Source organism: Vidua chalybeata, chromosome 6, assembly GCF_026979565.1.
Source record: "Vidua chalybeata isolate OUT-0048 chromosome 6, bVidCha1 merged haplotype, whole genome shotgun sequence".
In the NCBI taxonomy this organism is placed as follows: domain Eukaryota; kingdom Metazoa; phylum Chordata; class Aves; order Passeriformes; family Viduidae; genus Vidua; species Vidua chalybeata.
Genome location: NC_071535.1, coordinates 22,670,718 through 22,691,120, shown reverse-complemented (window position 1 = coordinate 22,691,120; position 20,403 = coordinate 22,670,718). Strand labels below are relative to the sequence as shown.

The following is a 20,403-nucleotide window of genomic DNA, read 5'->3' as shown; positions in this document are numbered from 1 at the left end:
AATGGATTCAAACTGAAAGAGTAACTTCAGATTATATATTGGGAAGAAATTCATTACTGTGAGGTTTTTGAGACACTCAGGCTGCCCAGGAAAAATGTAGATGCTGGAACCCTGGGGATGTTCAAGGCCAGGCTGGATGAAGCTCTGAGCAATATGGTCTAACAGAAGATGTCCCTGTCCATGGTAGGGGGTTGGAACTACATTATCTTTAAGGTTCCTTCCAACCCAACCCATTCTATGATCTTTCCTAGTCAACTAAGTGGAATGAGAGGCAAAGAATACCATCCGTTACAAAGATCACAAGCCTCCTGAAAGAGGGACTTCAGAAGGTACCACTTGGTATTGTTTGGTTTAAGTTAACAACAGCAGCATAAACCAGCCTAGGGGACAGAGTTTCTGCCTGGAAGCTGTTCATTAAGTTTGCAGGATGTGGGAAAACAATAATGGGGAGAGGGGAGGAGAGGAGTGGAGGAATGGTCTGCCATAAACCACAGCTGTAAAGAAACCATTATATCATTAGATAGAAAGGTCCTTATCCCTAAGTATACTTTTCATTAATTTATAGGCCAGTGGAAAGGGCCCAGCTGCATGGTTGAATGCCTTCAGACCATCTCTGTATCTTTCTAAGAAACCTAGCCCTACATAAGGGTGTTATAAAGCAGCCAAGTAACTGAGATCTTTAATCTTGGAAACTGGTCTTTCCTGGAAACACACTGTGACATCCAAAGTGCTGTGCCATATTCTTTCTGTAATTGTGGACGTAAGTGGCATCTCAAATGCATTACTGTCATTTAGAAAATGGCAATTATTAATTAACAGTTTTCACTTGCTGTATTTCTTGTTGATACACCTGAATTCATTTCTAAGACAATCTATTTCATAATGAGTAAACTGTCTCATCTGTTCCATGTTGCATGATAAAGGATCTTGCATTTGTATCTGAAGCCTCTCTTAAAGAGAGGACAAGACACACTGAGGTTTGTTGTTTCCATCTGTCACTTCTGAAACTGCATAAGAAGTTAACCAGGATTTAAATGAATTCCCTGTATGCAAAAGAAAATACTGGTAAAGCAGAGATCTGAAAGTCCAGGTTTTCTTTTACTAAGCAGAGTAATTTTATACAGCTTTTGACCAATATTTTCTATACTGATTTTGAACGTAAAAAATAATAGATGTTATTTTTAAAGAATTAGAAGGCATATTTGTATCCTTGCACTATATCCAAATTGCTGCTGTTAATTCTAAACCACAATTAATGTAGATTATATGCTGCCAATAAGACCACAAAGTATAGTTTTCCAAGTGTGTAGATACCACACTGTTGACTCCATATGTATTGAAAACTGTATTTTCATGATTGACTTCATTGCCTTTCAATTACCTATTAGAGAAGACAAGCCAGTACTACAGAGATACTCTTTTGTATGCCACTTGAAACACTTGTAGTGGGCAAAAAACCTCTTCTGCACAGTGGAGCTGTCTCTAGAGTTGCATTCTGGTCACTGTGATACTCAACCTGCCCTGCATTGGACTTGAGAACATATTGAAGACACCTGCCTCCTAAGACATTGCAATGGATCCTCTTTGTAGAATGGCTGTAGTGATTGCATTTACAAAGAAACCTGAGCCAGACCTCCTGTATATGTGCTCTGGTGAGGACATTCTAGTCACAGATAAGGAAAGCTTCAGAGCAGCACAGAAAGATAAGAAGAGGATCTGTGAACTGAGAAAATGAAAATTTGGTAGCCACAACAGAGAGATATAGGACGTCCCAGGACCCAGCAGAACAGAGGTGTTGTTGCTAGAGGAGTGGACAGGTGTGTTTGTCTTGTATTACTTTTGGGCACAGTCCATCTTTCTGACTGAGTGTATTGATGTCTGTTGGTTATATGGGAGGGTGAAACATCAAGCAGCATATCCCAGTTCACACAGTGGTAACAGGGATGGGCTTTATGTAAGTGCAGTGGGATTGCTAAAGACCATCCAATTCAAAGCCCAAGGAACAAAGACTCATTTAGTCTGCAAAGACCATTCTGTGCTGAGGTATAAGTGTACGTTCTGTACTCACTGAAGCAGTGTTCCTCTCAGAGCTCTACAGTGCACTACAGCCTGAAAAACAAGGTGTTCAAGTTCAGGTCTAGGCCTTTTGCATACTATAATAGTTTGCCACAGAGAAACAGGGACTGCACAGCTGGTTGTTTGATCATCTGTATAGGATCTGCCTTATGGCACTGCATAATAGGGTTTTTTTCACTCTTTCTAACCACTGATCTTTGTTAAAGCGACAAACTGTGCTGGGATTGTTTTCATCAGCTTTTGTTTGTTTCTGAAAACAACAAAAGGGAACTGTTGAGAGCTGTATTCAGTGTTGGCAATGAAAATCTCACTTTTTCTTTCCCATTGTCTTCAATTTGCTAGCTAGTAACAGCATAGTAACTGCCCTCTGCCTTCTCACACAAGTGTCCTGAAACATTTTGGTGCACTTGCACCCAGGAGTGTATTCAGTCTGTTAGTAAGCCTCATGTAGCTAGTATAGTTTGTTGCTCAATTATAGCTAAAACACCCCTAGAAAAGTTACTTCATTTTTAAGAAAAAGAATTCAGAGCCTGTCTCTCAAATCTAATTCTCAAATGTCGCTACAGAAATGGAAGGCTGAACAGAAAAGCAGTGACTGAAATGTGTTTGATGTCAAAAATTACTGTTCCCATGAGTCTACCTGTGTCTATACTGGTTGGACACCCCAGGACTCTTCACCCTGATTTTCAAGGCAAAAGGCTTGGTCGTTCTGCTGCCCCTTCCTGTCCCTGAGGAGCAGCAGTGAACAAGGGCTAATAAGACAGTCCCACCTCAAGGGGCTGCAAGGGTTAATCCTTGGGTGGTTCCGATGTGCTCCAAGTCCCACACAGAACTTTGCTCGACCCTTTGCAGCTCCCCTCCTTGCTTCCCTGTTTATTAGCAAGGAAGCCCTTCAGTTGGATGGGGAGCAAAGCCAGCCCAAGGCTCAGGAGGAACAATGACCAAAGAATAGACTGCAGCTTGTAAACCAAAACCTCCCTTGAGGCTGCTACTAAAAGGAGATCAGAGAGAATTCCTATGCCAATAGGCATCTGGATTTCTCACATACACACACACACTTGTAGCTAGTGAATTTCTGGCATGTCTATCAGCATGGTGGTGTAGTCATAATGCATTTATTTGCTCCCTCCCTGGGCAGGTGGCAGGGAAGCCTGGGCATTGAGAGGTGCACAGGGCACAGCGATACTGTAGTGCTGCAGGATTGATCAGAGTTTTCATCATCACACCAATCACACAGGTCAGGGAGCCCCAGAGATGAAAAGGATAAAGCACTGGGGAGTGCCCCTATCAGGGCATGTGTGCCCTGGCCAAAATGGCATACAGGTTGGCAGGCTGCCTCCACTGACCCGCCCTTGCTAACCTCTATCCAGTTGGTGATGGTTCAGGAAGGGCTGTTTATGGTTTATTAAGACATTTGAGTTTACACAGTTTGGCAGCCCCACATGAGCTGTATGGAAGCAGCCACTATTGTGGCTTCGCTATTGTGAAGGGCTTGATGGAAGAGCTGGATTCTGAGCTGACCGTGCAGAGCCCTGGCCACAAGTGATTAAGGAGCTAGGTGTCATTTTACACTCAGTTGCTGGGAACCAGGAATTGGGAGGAGACAGGGAGGAACCTTTGTGGTCTCTAGAACAGGACTTTTAAGTAGCTGTGTTTTGGCAAATCAGAGATAGCCTCTGAGTCTCATGTTGCATTCAGCACCAGAGATTTTTACCTCTGGGAGTATCTATGGCTGCAAAAGCCCATTTAAAGGACTACACTGATTTCTTGCCTGGGCAGCATCTGTAATCTTTTACGAGCATGAAATCAGTACATGAGAGGAAGGGTGTGTTATTTACCTAGATGTACAGGTCTGTACTGGCAGACCATATATATCTTCAAATGGACATACAACATTTGTCAGCTGTGGCAACTGCATTGTCTTAGATATTTAACCAGTATTGTTGAAAGTGTTTTATGTTTGAAGGGAGCTTTATATGAATCTATCAAAAGCAGATGCCAGCAGTGATGTACATGTCTGAAGGACTAGGTTGGAACAGGGCACATTTACACCAGGTACAGTCTGAGGGTAATAAGAAATTTCCATTTTGGAATTTTCTTGCTGACCTAAATTCTATCTGTTCTTTTGAAGAAACATTTTGGAAAGGGTAAAAATTTTAGACTGAATATGCCACAACAGTAGCAGTTTAAAACCAGCAAATCATATAACCCTCCAACAAAAAACTTCTGTGTGAAAAAATCAGCATCTCCCCCCACCCCCCAAATATTTATTTTTTACAAAGTTTTTGAGATTACTATTTTTAAGTCTTGGCAGGTGAGACCAAGTTCAGGTCATCATGCAGAACAGGTGCAGAACACCCCAAAGCACCTCACAAACCACAGACAAGAGGTCCTCAGGGTGTATCAGATCACAAATGAATAGGCCCAGTATTCAGGTACCCACAGATGTTCCTGCTCTGACTGCAAAATCATCTCTTAGAAAAACTCCAGGAAGGTAAAAGAGCTGAATGGAGACTTCAGTCCCTCTGGAAATGGACTCAGCACCCTCTTTTCTTGTATTTGCCCACCTTTGGTAGGCTAACTGGGAGCCTTGCAGTTTGCATTTAGAACCCAATAGCCAGAATCTGTCAACTGAACTTAGCGGTTTTGGCAGACACAGTTTCAGTTGCAGGATTCCTGGAGCACAGCTTTGAGGAACAAAGTCTTAAGTGTATGTCTGAGCACTTCTCTTAGCAGCTTCCCTGCTTGGTGCATTTTCCTTCTCTAAGGAAACCTTCAAGAATTCCTCCTACAGGGAAAACCTTTAATACTTCAGGCTAATGGGGAGGGCTAAGGTCTTAAGATAGCTAAAGCAAGAATAGAAAACATCTCCCCTTTTCCATTCTCCCTTTCACCTGCTTTCTCATTCTCTTGCTTTCCCATCTCAACCACCCAGCATTCAAATACACTGCAGTTATTCCACATTATCCTTTTCTTCTGCACCAACTGTCCAGCCATTTTGGAGAGTGTGGCTTTTGTGTCACCAAAGTACTTCCTAGAAGGAACATTACACTGCCAAGACGACCAAGGAGTGTTCCAGAAGAAATCCCCAAGGGCTGCCAGACTCTCAAGGTTTGGCACTTGGCCCTCAGCATGCGTAGTCTCTGACCCCCAGTTCTCTTTGTGTTAGCCTGGGAGCAGGAGAGTGGGTGCTGACAGTTTTTTCCTTGGCTTTGGGTGGGCCAGGGGGCCTTTCAGCTGCACTTGCAGGATTTCACCACCATGTTGGAGAGCTGCTCCACTTTGGGGGTCCTCCCAACATAGTACAAGATAGTGAGTGGCTCCAGGTCCTGGGGAACACAGCAGGGCGAAGCAGATGCCTCAGGGTTCAGCGTGTTATATAAACCCAGCACCTGCAGGAACAAAGTAAATGTTGTGACAAGGTCAGGAATACATCCAAGTTGGTTGAAGACAGGAAGGGGCTGCCAAGTCAACAACTCTCTAGGTGTTTGCACTATACTCATCAGAGGGTATTTCCTTGAGATGAGTAATACTCCTAATGTGCCACTTCCTGAACATGACCTGTGCTTCTAAAGAGTCTCACCTGCCCTGGTCTGACTCGTAAGAGTTTTTTGGAGTTTTTTTCCTAACTGTAATACCCTTGCTCTCTGTGACTGATGCCTAAGGGTTTGAAGGAGTGCAAGTAGTTGTCTCCTTTCATCTCTAATTTGGTACAGCAGTGTGTCACAATTTTTGCTTTTAACAAGGTTGGGTGTAACCAGCCTGGGGCCATGCTGTCTTGGATTCTATTAAAGAAACCAGAAGAAAGAATATCAGTGCTGCTTATTTCAACCAACATCTTCAGATAGCACTGGATGGATGCCAGTCCTCTCAAATATCCACAATTCCCTCCCAGCTTTGAACTCTCTGATGCCTTCTCCCTCCACTCCATCCTCCAAGTCATTACACTGTAATACTGGAGCCAGGACAGTGTCCTGTGGGACCCCACTGGATTCCTCCTCCCAGCTGGCCCCAGCCCACAGATGACTATACACTACAGCCATGTAACCACTAGAGAACAGTTGCCACATTTCTTGCCAGAGGTGACCACTTCTCAGCAGTGAGCATGATCTCACTGCACTAGTGTGGTCTCTTCAGTGCTTATCTGGTATAAATGACAGTCTGGCACATTGTATTTTAACTACTTTACAGTCTTTGGGGATGAGAGGTGCTAAGGATACATCCTGTTCTATCATCCACATCCATGTAATCACTGTTGTTGTGGTAGAAACTCACTGGGATCCTAAGCAAATACCCCTGGCTGTACCACAGGGTATCATGTGCTCTGGGCCACTACTCAACAGCAAGTTAAACAGACTGGTGAAGTTTTCTTTTCACTATGTCTTTCCTAAGTGGTGCTGGCAAGCTGTCAGCAGCTACATTGTTCTAAAGTTTTCTTTGATCACTTCACTGACCTTAACACTTGCTCATTTCCTTTCTTGTTTAAGATCATTAGGAGTCATTCTAAAGTCTCCTTTCTCTCACACTGATTCAGTCCAGTTACCTTCTGGAGAGCTTCTCAGGACAACCAGATGGTAAAGCTACATGCCCATTACCCTTTCAAAGCTGTTAATTCACTTGCTTTGTCTTGTGGTTACTGCCCAGCATCTGTTCACTTCTTCATTCCCACAGATGAGCTGTTCCCACTGATATTAGTCCTTGAGCTTCACTGAACCTTACTGCTATGCAGACTGTCAAGAAAATGTTAGCATCTTTTCTGAAATATCATCCTTACCTAGTTATTTTTTTCTTCAGATGAATCTGCTTTTTCCAGTAACTTTTTTAGTGAAATCTGAAATTAATTTGTCAGTGAGCTGTTGCATTATCTGGATTGCTGCCTTTTGACTTTTGTGGGCAGAAATACAGGATTTTCCTCTGACTTTTCCTGCTTCAGCAGTAGACTGTCTGATCCTTAATCTGTCTTTTTCTCTTTATACTTCTCCCATGCCTGTGTTATTCTATTACTTTTATTTTTTTTCTGCTCTGTTCAGGCTCAGACTTCATTCTTCCCAAAGGCTGACCAGAGGTTGTGCCTAAGTTACCTAAAGACATTCGCATTCTGCAAAGTTTTCACTCAAAAATCTCACTGCCTAGTGGCTTCCTCCCCGCTGTAGGTCAGATAGGATTTACACAGCTGGAAAGGATACCTGTGAAAAAGGAGATCTTACTCAGTGGCTGTGTTCACTTCTGGAAATGGACATGGATTTCCCTACACTTTTGAGCTATAGCTGTCCCTTTAGAAGCAGATGGCAGGCACATGCCATTGCACAACGTTTTTTATGACAACCTGGCACAGAGTGTAGAAAAACCCTCTGTCCAGTGCAAACTGCAGAGAAATTTAGGGAGAAGATAATTACCAGAACTGATGTTTGATGTGAGCAATTCAATTAATACTATGGCCACTGCCAAGTAAGTACCCTAAAACCATCAGTCCTGCTGCTTCACATCTTTTCTAAGAGACAACAGCATCTTTCTCCTCAAGATTTGCCTGAAAGCAGACTCAGTACTGACTCCAAAGCAAGCACATTTTCCCTGCTGAGCCATCTAGGCTTTTTTCTGCAGTTTCCTTGGAATGTTTTTCACAAATATTGATCTGAACTGCTTATGTTGCTTTGAAGAGACTGGATCAGACTTAAGGAGGAAGGGGCAATCACAAGCTCTGGCAGGATAATATACTGGATGTACCGTGCTGTGAGTGGTGTCTGCGCTGCGAAGGTACGGACAAGGGCCTGAACAAAAGTTAGCAAAGTAGCCCTTAGGCTCGTGGACCCATTTCCAGCCAAGGTCCTGTCGGAAGTCAATGTACAGAGGACGCACGCAGCAGTTCTCCTCCAGGTTCCTGAAACACAGTAGTGAAACACAGTGAATCTAAAGGGGGGTCTTACATGCGGTTGCGAGATGCAGCTTCCTGAGCAGAAGGACTGGTACCAGCAGTGCTGGCTGCGTGTGCCAAGCGCCAGGAGCAGCACAGCCAGGCAGCGGTGGCAGCTCAGCAGCCAGGCACTGCTCATGCTGCTGGCAGGTGACTTTCCCAGCACCCTGGAGGCAGCACCCAGCTGCTCCAGCAACTGGCACGGGGCTGCTGCAGGGCCCTGCCCAGCCTGTGTTCCTGGAAGGTGCTTGCAGGTCTCTTTGAACCAGTGGCTCTGCCAGAAGCACACAGCAACTCTGCTGGACTGGCCAGTGACCCATCTGACACCACGGTGACCCACAACCCCCTTGGAGGGCTCTGCCTTTTCCGGTGGCATGGAGTCTCGCCAGGCCTGCCCACCTCAGGCGTAGGATCTGAGCAGGCTTCTCACTCACCGGAAACAGTAGTTGGTATCCAGGGCCCGTTTCTTTCTTTGGCTTCCCAACACGGGGCTCTCCAGTCGATGTGGGGGTAACATCATCAAGATGAGGTGGGGATTATGCAAGTCTTTCTGCTTCTTCAGGCGTCCCAAGTCCCCACGGCCATAGTCATCCTCACTGTCAATGCCTTCAGAAAAACAGGATCCACAAAGAAGAAATCAGCATGGAAGTGGAGAATGCAACAAGACCTTTCAATTTAACACTCTCATGCTTGTTCTTGAACCAGGTTCAGGCACCATGTCTACTTACTTTTTCCCTCACAGAGACCCCTTTATTTGTGGTGAATTTGACTGTTGCAGGCCTGAAATAGAGGCTTATGGGCCACCTGTTTTACCATTTGCAAACTGCTGGTGGGGCCATTAATCCATCCCACTCACTCCTGGCTTGAGTCCCAGGATAGGCAGGAAGATGAATGGTTTAAAGAAGATGTCAGATAATTGGCACTCTGCAGAATAGCCTCAGAAATGGAGCCTGTGGGGGCCAGTGGCTGCTGCCCAGGGCTGCAAGCCAGGAGGTTCCTAGTTCTTAGGCCAGCCAAGCCACTGACTCTCTGAGCCACCTCACACAGGATGCCTAACTTCCTTGTGTTTCAGTCACACTTAACTGGAAAGTAGAGCCTCTGTGGAAATCTGAGAAGGCATCAAGTTGAACTTCCCAGAGAGACACTGAAATATAAAATTACTCCTTTCTGCAGACACTCATGCAAACCCACCCAGCCTGTCCTTATTTCTTTTTGTAACCTGTGTATATAGTGGATATATCTATATAATGAACACACAAACCCAGATGTGTATGTTTTAAGACAAATGTTACACAGTGTGAAGTTCTTGAATACACACAGCAAGACCTCGTTTTTTTCTTTATAAGCTTGAGACTTTCCCTTCCCCAACAGCCCCCTAACCCAGCTCTTTATCACCTTTGAACTTGATCTCCAGGACTTCATGCAAATTCTCCAAGATGTCCCCATTGGGCTGAAAAGTATGGCAAGGACAGTGTATGCTAATTTCCAGGCCAAGATTGGACTCTGCAAAAAAGATAACTCTGTGAGAAACAGTCTTTCTCAGCTGGGACAACTCCTGGCATAAGGAAGTTTTACACAGCTGTGCTAACTCCTAGACAATGGGTTGGTCTCAAAGTCAGGAGTGTTATCAGAGTTGAGGAACAGATGTTGCCTTGGGAAGAATAGGAAGAAAAATCCACTAGCTTTACCTTTGCCAAAAGCCTTGCTCTTGCTAAAGGGAACTTTCTGGAGAGGTAAGAAGGGTGCTTCTTGTTACTTTTTTTTAGGCTATTCAGCATCCAAAAACATTTGTGAGCTTCAAGGAGCTTCCCTGAGAAAACAAGTATTTTGAATAGCTGACTTTTGGTATCTTAAATCAGTTTTGCCATCGTCAGTACCTATTATCTGGCTTCTGCTTAGTGTCTGAAGGAGAAATCTGAAAATAAGCAAGTTGGATATGGACAAGTAATTTTACTGGAAGCATTCTTCTCAGCAGCTGCAACCTCCTGTTTTATTGAACTGCTAGCATTTTAAGTAACACAGACTTTCCAGAGGCAAATCTACTTTCATAATAACTTCCTGGACCAGTCATGCTGTGTGGGCCTGACTACAGGAACATAAGACTCTTATGAAAGCTCCTTTTTTATGTTGCACCGTGAATTAAAACATCTGGTTTCCTGAGGCATTGACAAGGTGCCTAGCACCTTTTTTCCTCAGCACTATATATACTCTGTGATGTCTTCTCAGCTAGTGTGCCTGCCCAGAGCTTGCTGCAGTTCCAGCTCTGAGCTTCAGCCACCAGGATACAACTTAGATTGCTTGAAATAGGAGGAGCCTGCAAGCTCACAGCTTACCCTTCCAGGGAGCAGCTGCTTGCCAGTACCTGCATTCCAGTCTTCAGTGGCACCTAGCTTCTATCTGTGAGGCCAATCCAGCTGTGAGTCACGATGCCTTATGCTCCAGCTGTGAATGGGGTCAGTGTTCTTGCTGGGAACTGCCCCGTAACTATCTGTTGGGCTGTCCAGTGGTGGCAGAGGTATGTTCTCTGCAGTGTTAAAGCATCCAGCTGTCTAGGTGTGTCAGCCTCTGGTGTTTCCTCACCTTTATACCTGAAAAGCTGTACACAGCTAAATAAACCAGGATCCTTGCTGCTTTTTCCCATACTACATTTGCCCTAATTCACATGAAAATTGGAGCAAAGCATTTGTCATTTTCTATGATCATTTAGACAAGCAGAGGAGGCTTAGTTGTAAATAACTTCCTCCAAGGAATGAATCTTTGTTCTGACTCAGCCCACAGAGCTACATGGTGGGGCCTCCAGGAGAGAGCCAGGAATATAGCAAATGTCGCACATTGAGGAAGCTCTCTGGAGGAAAGCTTGTTCTCAGACTGAAAGAACGTGTCCTCTCTGTGAACCAGGCTCCTGCAACAAGGGGAGCAGAAAGATACCTCTGTGAACATTGATTCCCATTTCTATGGATGTCTTGACACACAGTCCAGCTAAGACCCCTACCTCTGTGCAGAAGCCACTCACGCACGGTCTCGGTGACGTCGAAGGACAGCCACTCAGGGGAGCCCCGTGTCTGCACATTCCTGCCACTGAGGTACCGCTGCTTCGCTATGTGCTCATCTGGCCGAAGGATCTGTGTCAGAAGGAGTGGTAGAAAAAATCAGCCAGTGCCATGCAGAAGGAAGGGATAGCCTTTAGCCTTTTTTTCTCCCACAGCTTGCTAAAAACTAATTTAGAAAGTTGGTCTTGGCAAGTGAGATGCCAGGAATACCCTGGGTCAGGTGAGGATATGCTTCACAACCAACTTGAACTCTATAGAGATCTATACAGTGCATACTTCTGTGTCCTAAGCAGCCCACCTCTCTCTCAGTTCAGAATTGTTTATAAAACACATATAGAGGCAGAAGTACACAGCAATTCATTTAACAGATGGGTGTGTTTTTGTATACAGCTGTGGAATATGGATCTGGATTTCAGAGTAGAACCACCAGTGGTAAATACAGCATCTGGCCACAAGTCACCTACCCAGGAAGCAAATTTATTGAGTTCTCACTCCATTTTCAGGTGTCCTACACACTTCAACTTTTGTCAAAACACACCAGGGCTGTTCAGGTTTGGAGACCTCTGCCTCTGCTCTGACATCTCTTTCCCCTTCCAGACAAACAAACACAGCACATTCAAGGTGTTCCTTCCTGCAGACCCCAGGTTGACTCCACAGACCACTGAACCTATGGAGAAGCTCTGAGAACACCTCCTTGTCAGTTGTGTCATCTGGTGGAGAATTGCTCTGACCTTTGATACTGGATTCCAGGAAGTCCTCAAGAAGTACCACCCAAAGACAATTTTAGCTGCACTCTTATGGAAAAGTGGACAGATATGAGCCTGTGGGAATGTGCTGCCTGGATGCTAAGCTGTATCATTAGGTGGTCCAGTTCAACATATTCCAACTTCCAAGCCTGAACCAGACCTTATTCTGTCAGTCCCTAGGTTCAAAGAAAACTCCAGATAAGTATCTGGATTAACAGGTGGCCTGAATTGTGCTTCTGGGGAGCTATTGCTGAAGGGAACATTGAAAGCAAGCACTGTTTTTCTAGTAAATCAGTGACAAGACAGAGAGCTCCATCCATTGAATTAGCACCAACTGTGCTGCAACAGTCAAAGGAATAAGACTGCCAAGGGTCCTACACGTGGTGTGACAGAAGGGTCAGAGCTCCTCCACTGATGAGGGGTTCCCCTTCCAAGTGGGAAAAGGGCCGCACCACATTGTAAAAGGAAAGGAAGGTGAGTGTATCACTGTGTATGGTGGGAGAAGCCTGGGTTACAGCCTGCACTTTCTTCTCTTTTCTATGGCTCTGCACATATCAGCTGAGACAACCATTAAGGAGTCAAGCTATTCTGGGCACAGACACGGGGGAAGATGATGAGAATACTCACCTGGAAGAGCTCAATGCGCTGCTCACTGCGTTTGGAGCTTGGGTTGGGCACACGCAGCACCCGAAACTCAGCCCGGAATAGGTTGGTGCTGTTCTTCTCTGCTGATGACACATTAAAGCGGAACACATTGGAGGTGACACCTTTTGGGCAAATGCCCAACTCATCTAGGAGAAAAAAATATAGAAACACTGAGAACCACATCTCTGAGGGGAGGGATCTGAAATAAATATAGTCTGAGAAAGAGCTTTCCAGTAGAGACTTGTCATTCAAACATCTAGCCATCATGGCTACCTAGCTCAAGATAACACAGGATGAATTCACTCAAATTTGGTCTACGTTGCAACATTTTGCAAACATTCCCACTACTGCCATTATTATTTCAGTGCCACAAGATGAAGAATCAGTAGAGATCAACCACAGTATGTTTATTATTATGTCTTCTAACTCTGCTCATCAAATGTTGCTAATACTCATGAGTTGGGTGCATCCAAAATGACAACCAATGGGACAACCTCACTTGCAGTTAGTGGGGTCTATTCCCAACAGCTAGGATGCTGTTATTCTGCTCATGATGGAGACATGAAGCTACACACAAAGTGATCCCATTGCTGCTGAATCTTAGTTTTACAAATCTGGACATCGCCTCCTACAATGGAAGCCACCCAGTGTCAAAAAACACAAAGCATGAGGTGTCAAAGACTCTTCAGGGCAGTGATTATCCAATGTGAACTGAAAGAACTGGGGTTTAAAGTTAGTTCTCACTCATGAACTGGAGAAGAAATTAATTAATAGTACCGGGCCTGTGGAGATCACACACATGAGCAGGAAATAATACGGCAATTTTCTGCTTCCATGTGTATCTGCTGAACAGAAAACCCCATTTCACAGATGCCTCAAAAGAGTGGAGATAAAACCTTTAAGGTCCAAAACAGAGTCCTCAAGAGCAAGTAACACTCTCTTCAAAGGGACCATTTTGGTTTCATGGAGGTCTTTGTTGTTGCTGTCATTTCTCTCCTATTGACCTTGTTAGCCTTCAAGGCTCTAGCATCATGAAAGCTCCCTGCAGACAAGATACACCAGCTCCTGCTCTATGTCCACATGCAAGTTTGTTTGCAGCCCTGCAGAGCCTCTTAGATGACCTCTGACTGTTGTCCAATGCAGCAGGAGGCTCTTATATCTGCTGATACTTAAATTGCTTCTAAAGAAACTAACAGTAAGAAACAAAAACTATCACCTGTTCCCAGACATGGTTCCAGCCTTGACAAACAGGCTAGAAGCCCTAGCTGGAACAACCTTCAAGTTACATTCCTGAAGTCCTGCAGGCCCCTCTTTTGATCCCACCATCAGTATCTCCCCTGAGAAACAGCTGAAAACGGGATAGTGTGAAACAGCACCTGAGTGCAGAGGTTCACCTCCCATGCCAAATTCTGATATCAGCAACACTGATGTACACTCATATCAATGGAGAATAAGGTCTTCCTCTTGTGCTACACACAAATTCAGCAAGCAGGACCCTACCAGTTTTCAAGGATGTGCTTTTAGGGTGCTGAAATTTTACTCAATAAGCTAACGACCAGATGCTGACATTGGGCTTTAATTGGAGGAGTTTTTGTCATTAGTACTACTGAACAGAACAGCATTCCCATACAGGAAAGCCTCTAGCTGTTATTGAAGAGGTGGCTGTTCAGGAATCCCAGGAGACCAGATCCCACTGCAGGCATGAGCTGGCCTGCTCAACCCAAAAACCCTGCAACACAAAGAGTACCCTCAGCCACACACAAACACCTGCTGTGGGGACTCCAGCCCTGTGACCAATTCAAGGTTTGATGCTGCAGAAAAGCCCAGCAAAAACCCAAGATCTCATAAAGTGCCCAAAGACATCTTCCTAGCTGAAGTCTAACACTGATTACTGTTCTGTGTCCTAGACCTTGGCAGATACTGTGTTTCAGTAACCCCTGAAGCTGCTTTGCACATCTAGCCCTATTAATAGTGCTGTTAACAGCCTGCCCTTTCATTTCAGACCTGACTGCCTGGCCGTAAGGGGTGTCCCAATTATCATTAGAAATTTCTTTTTGCATCAGACCACTGATGTCTGCTCAGTATGTTTCCAACAGCAGTGCTTTATCTGACAATCTATTTAGAGGCTGCCAATATGGTCCTACAACACAGAGCTGATGAGAGGCAACTAATGTGTTATCATCTCCTTAATGTTTTTGGCTAAATTAGACAGCCATGGTGATAAGACATTACATCTATTGTAATTCACCTGCTGTGAAAGAAAGAAAGCCACATTGCTTTCTACCTACTTGACCATCAAGATGGTGGTCTTGGGACACCTTCCCAGTGAAAACAGTAATAGCTCTTTTCCCTTCCCTAAAAGTGTCACATTCCCTTTGTACCCTGGGAACAAGCCCTCTGTGGTGCAGAAATGGAGCTGTGTTCTGTGTTTCAGGGAGGCTAGAGCCTGTTTCTCATAGCATGGGGTTCAGGATAGAGGTCTCACTCCCAGGAAACTTGACGGCGTTGGGGCAAAGTACTTTTTTGCACGAGGTCACAGGCAAAGAAAACAAGAAGATTTTTCAGGGAATTTGGTCCAGACCCAGCTGAGGTGTGTTAATCACACTGGAATCCAGACCTGTTCACCACCAGCACAGAACAAAGCCTGGAGGCAATATTCCTGCAAGCTCTCCCAGTCCACAACTCTCAGTGGCAGTAACCAAGCCTGGAGACCAGGAATCTGTGGCACCCTGTGCACCCGTGCCAGGCTATGTCTGGTATGACATAGCCTCGCAACTGGACCCAGCTATTACTGTGGAGTCGATGCCCAGGGCTGTTCTCTGCACCAGTGATGAGACCAGTAGCCTCTTTGTGTGGATAATGTGATAGAAAGAGCAGGTTCTTTTGGGAGCTTCCACCTTCCTACCACTGCTCTAAGTGAGGTGCAGGCTCACCACATGTTGCTGGATCCAGCATAAACAGCTGTTGTTTCTGGCAAGCCCCAGGAAAGCTGATGGCTGTGCAGTTCAAATTTGATGATAAGGACGGGTAGGCTGTTTGTGAGCAGGTATTACCTCATGCTGTATTATACCTCTGAATCACCAAGGTGTTTCATACCAAAGCTGCATAACTTTAGAGAAAAAAGTTGATCCATCTACAACTCTGCAGGTGGCAGGTTTGAAGGCAATAGATGCTTGGCCCTAGTGACCCATGACTTTAGTTGCCTTGGAAAATGGCATCTGTTTTTCCTTCAGGAAGGTAAGCAAAACCCTATTTGCAGGACTGTTGCAGATGCTTCTCAAGCTTGAACATAACCAAGTCAGGTCTGATCCACATGAGTTTTATGAGATCCCTGAAGTGAATGGCTGGTCAAAAGTAAGTTATTCTCTGAAAGAAAATACCTTTTAATTCAGGTAGTGTACCTGAGAGGCACAGGGGAAGAGACCATTCCATGAGTCACCAGGCAGCTCAGAGAAGGGATGGAGAACTTGGCTCTCCCGCCTGCTATTTTTGTTCCTCAGCTCTCCTCACTTTTGGGCTTTGCATCTTTGAAAAGGATGGGTTCTCTGAGCCAATATGACACTTGACTAATAATCTGGAGCTAGAACAGTTTGTGTGAGTGCACACATTTCAGACTTGTCTGTATCATCACTGCAGTTCCTTCAATGGAGTAGTCCTCCCCCCCACCCCCCCAGGAGACTGGCTTTGGCTCAGAGCATGCTCTTAGATCACCACCTGGCACAGTGACAGAGTCATGGGAAAGTTGAACAGCAGCCACTTCTGAAGATGCGGGGCCAAATTCAGCCATGGTGTAAGCGATGAAACTCCCCAGGTTTCAAAATGAGTGTGTCTCTTGCCACCACAGTATGTCTGGAGCTAGTCTCCCCCAGTGTGACCAAATTACAAAGTTCCCTCTTTCTCTGGGTGGTGGCATCTATACTCCCCACTCCCAGAAATTTAATCTCAGCACTACTTGGTCTTTTGAACCCACTGTCCCAGTGTCCTATGGGGACATAAGACAGGATCATTCATTTCCTCAGGAATTTTCCCAAAGCCACAATCCCTACTCATCACTCCTTTTCATGCACTGTTTCTTCATTCCACTTTCCCCTCAACTTTAGCCAAATCCACACCCCTAACTTTATTTGCCACTGTTGTGCTTCATGTTTTCCCCACTTCCTTCCCCCCAAAAATGCTAGTGCATAGTGTGGCTGTACTATTTTGCAGACACTTGTTTTTCCCATATATGTTTATAGTTTCACAAATGACATTTCAGTAGGTCAAAAACGCTGAAATACAGGTAACCTTTGCACTTTCTGTTCCTTGAATCTCGGTGTCTCCTGAGCTAAGAGCTAATCATATAACCATATGGAATGAAGTCTGCTAGAGATTAAGTAAAATTTGTTACATTACCACATTGTAGCTTATTCCAGCTCATCATATGTCAAGATTAACATAAACCTGGCAGAGCAACTGCATTCTGAGACTGCCTCCACCAAATCACAGCTCCTCCCCAAAACTGCTGGTGTTCAAATCTTGTCCCCAGGATGGCACAACTTCACAACAGTACACCCTGGATAGTGGTATGATTGCATCTTCCAATTCTAAGAAATCCTAAACAAACCAAAATGACTGCTTGTGCCTACATGTGCTCAGCATCTGCAATCTGCTTTGAGTTCATGTCTGCTCAGTCTCTGTCTTCGTATCTGCTCAGCTTCTGCACCTGAATCTGTTTAGTGTCCACATCTGGGCCCGCTCATCATCTGCTCCACACCTGCTCAACATCTGTCATGTTTCCTCAATGCCTGTGTTCCCCTGGGGGTCCCTTTGGCATCACTGCTTTACACCTGCTCAGCATCCCTGTTGTCTCCTCCTCGCTCTCTGAACGCTCATACTATGTGAGTAACACCTTCATCAGTGTCCTCCAAGCAGCAGTCACTTCAGCAAGTACCTCTCCACCTTCTCTACTGCCGGCGCGGGTGCTGCACGGACCGGACAGTAGCCTGTATCTCTGCGGCAGGCGCTGGAGCTTCAGCAGGGAGGAGGCCGTCTACCTGCTGTCACCCAAACACCAGACCTGCGCCGTCTCCCAGCCCGGTGCGCAGCATTCGCCCCGCCACCCGCATGGCTTCCCCTCCCCTCCTTGTCCTGATGTCAAGGCTATAGGCACGGGCTCTCCGCTGCCGGCCGGAGCCTGGGCCGATGCCGCTCCCGGACCCTGCCACCCACCGTGCCGGCCAAGCCCCGCGCCGTCCCGCCGCCGGTCCGAGCGCCCCCCGCCCCGCGGCTCCCGCTCCCCTCCGTACCCGAGCGCAGCCAGGCGGAGACTCGCCCCCCGCCCGCCTCCGCTCCGCCGGGGAAGCGGCCCCTTCCGCGGGGGCCCGGCGCCCCTCGGCCCCGGCTGGCCGTCCCTCCCCCGCGCCCGGGATCCCGGGCAGTCTGCCCCGCGGGCGCGGCACCCCGGCCGGCACCGGGGGAGCCCCGCACTTACTGTGCTCAGGGAGGCCCTGGATCATGTCAAATTTATGAATCTCTTTGGCATAGTATTCGGACTCGGTGTTGTCCTGAGAGCAGCTCTCTTCCTTCTCCTCCTCCATCTCCTCCAGCAGCTCCCGAGTGCTGTTATAGAGGGCCAGGATCTGGTAGGGCACATGGGCCGGCCCCACGGTCTCCGGCGGGCTGGTGAGCCGCAGCTTGCTCAGGATCTGCCCTCGGATGGCCTCTACCCTCTTCTTCTTGATGTGATCCAGGTCCAAGGTGGTGCAGGACGATAGCGAGAGGCTCACGGTAGCGAAGCTCAGCAGGGAGAGCACTACCAGAGCCCTTTGCACGTACATCTTCATGTGTGAGGGGGCGGCGGCGGGGGCCTCCGGGAGAGACCCCCGAGCGGCGGCGAGAGGGCGCGGGGGACCGGGCGGTTTGCTGGCGGCAGCCTCCTCAGAACCCGCAGGCTGAGGTTTGGCGAGGAGGTGCATGAACTCACTGCGCCGTGCGCGACTCAGGACTTCCAGGAAGAGCTGGCAGCGCTCCGCAAGGAGAAGCGGCAGGCGCCGTGCCTCGCCGCGCCGCGCTCCTTCCCCATGCGCCGCCCCGCGCCCCGCGGAGCAGGGGGCGCCCCGCCGCGCCGCGCCGCCGCACGTGTCAGCGGCCCGCGCCGCCCCGCCGCCGCGGGGGGAGCGCCGCGCCCGCCCCTCTCGCTGCACCATTCATGCCCCCGCCGGGCCCCGCGCCCTACATCGCCCGGCGCCCGGCCGTCGGCGCCCGGGAGAGTGGCACCGCGGCGCTTCTCGCCCGGCCGGGAGTGCTGCCACCGGGCCGTCCGCTGCGCCCGTGGGTTCCGTTGACCGCCGTGCCCTGGTCCGTACGCCGACACCGCTTCCACACCGGCCCGCCCGCGCACACTGCCGCTCCCCCGGCCCCGACGCTGAAATTTTATACCTCCCTCCCATGACGTCCCCGGGACGGGGCTCGGGCGGGGGAGGGAGCTCCAAGCCCGGCCTTCGGCTGCGCCAGCCCCGCGCTAATGGCTCCAGCAGCCGCGCAGCCCCCACCGCTTCCCCCCCGCCGCACCCCCCGCCGCCCCCCGCGCTCGCCCGGGGCCGCCTCGCCCCGCGCACCCCGGGCCCCTCGGCGCGGGGCGGCCCCGCGCGCCCTCCGACGTGGCCGCCGCACCGCTCCGGCGGCGGCGCGCGGGCGCCCCCTGCCGGCGCCACTGGCGCGGCGACGGGCGGGCTCTTCGCGGTGGTCCGGGCGGCGCGGGGAGGCCCCTCCCGCTTCCAGCTGCGAAATCGCATTAAAAGCCGCTAAAAATACCCCGAATACTTTCCTGATGTGGTTTCTTTCCGAGGGAGGGAGGGGCCGAGCGGCGGGATTCTGCCGCCGCGCTGCGGTCGGGGGGCTGCGGCGGGTCTGGCGGCCCCGCGGGCCGAAGCACGGGGGCGGCAGGGTCAGGGCGATGCCCCTCGGCCCTGAAGGCAGGTGGCAACCAGAGCTCCGGGGGGTGCCCGGTCACGGCAGCCCTCGCTGCGGTGAAGGGGCTGCGTCGGGCATCCGCTACCGTCGGAGAGGGGCAGGACCACAGGCGGGAGACAAAGCACCGGCCGTGGATGGGGCTATAATTCATAACCCGGGCCTATTCGGGTCGTTCTCCCGGGGCGTGCCCTCGCTACGGCCACTCGCAATACCGGCCTCCCGCCTCAGTGCCGCGGGCTGGGCCCATGCCTGCTGCCCCGGAGACCAGAGAAGGGCTCCCGGTCCTTGGAGCGAGCGAGAGCTCTCCTCTTGGCATCACCTGGACCCTGCCCCCAGCACGCAGTCCTTCTCCCGGAGCCAGCAGAGGGGCAGCTCCTGAGCCAGCGGCTTTGTGCCTTCCCAACCCATGGCAGCCGCTCGCAGCCCTGGCAGCGCTGCCGAAGGAGCCAGCCAGCCCGCTGGGTTGGCGGTGCGTTGGGAAAGTGGGGCAGGGACAGCTCCTGCGATGCTGTGGGCAGAGTGGGATGTGGGCAGAACTCTCTGTGGAAGCAAGTCCTGGATCTTTATGCTCTGGGAGAGGTGGGGCCCCGGCGGCATGTGGCCCCTTGGAGCGGTGGTGTCCAGCAACAGCAGACAACAGTGCAGCTGGAGGCATCTGGAAACACCGGGCACAGCTGCAGGGAGCCTTCCCTTACCTGCATGTTCAGGGGCCTTGGGCTGGGAGAGCACTGCAAGCTCAGAGGGCAGTGACTCATCCAAGACATGGAGTGTGGAACAGGTTGACAGGAAATCCACGGCGCAGCCGGGGGTGCTGGATGCACTGTGAGCCATTTTGTGCAGCTCTGAGGAGATGTAAGGGTGAACTGCTCACTGTTTGCTTGTGCTTTGCTTGGGGAAGAGGAATTAAGAGTTCTTTGATGGAGTGACAAAATGTAACAAGATCTAGTAGCTCCAAGATGATGTTAGGCAAATTTTAACTTGAAGTAAGATGCAAATTATCACTGTTGACATTAAGTATCCATGG

General features: G+C 48.7%; 1 protein-coding gene across 1 annotated transcript; it reads right to left on the bottom strand.

The window, feature by feature from the left end:
- Positions 1 to 1,079: 1,079 nt before the first annotated feature.
- On the bottom strand, positions 1,080 to 18,943 carry TGFB3 (transforming growth factor beta 3). Its single transcript, XM_053946973.1, has 7 exons — positions 17,899 to 18,943; positions 12,411 to 12,574; positions 10,980 to 11,109; positions 9,383 to 9,490; positions 8,422 to 8,593; positions 7,801 to 7,954; positions 1,080 to 5,468 (listed from the first exon to the last, which is right to left on the bottom strand). Exons 1-7 carry the CDS (start codon positions 18,611 to 18,613, stop codon positions 5,310 to 5,312), a joined length of 1,602 nt encoding a protein of 533 aa, XP_053802948.1. The 5' UTR covers positions 18,614 to 18,943; the 3' UTR covers positions 1,080 to 5,309.
- Positions 18,944 to 20,403: the final 1,460 nt, after the last annotated feature.

Coding starts and splice junctions, on each gene's coding strand:
- TGFB3 (XM_053946973.1), bottom strand. CDS start 18,613: ATGGTGCAGCGAGAGGGGCGGGCGCGGCGCTCCCCCCGCGGCGGCGGG. Junction 11,110..12,410: donor AGCGCATTGAGCTCTTCCAG/GTGAGTATTCTC, acceptor CTTCTGACACAG/ATCCTTCGGCCAGATGAGCA. Junction 7,955..8,421: donor GATACCAACTACTGTTTCCG/GTGAGTGAGAAG, acceptor ACTGTGTTTCAG/GAACCTGGAGGAGAACTGCT.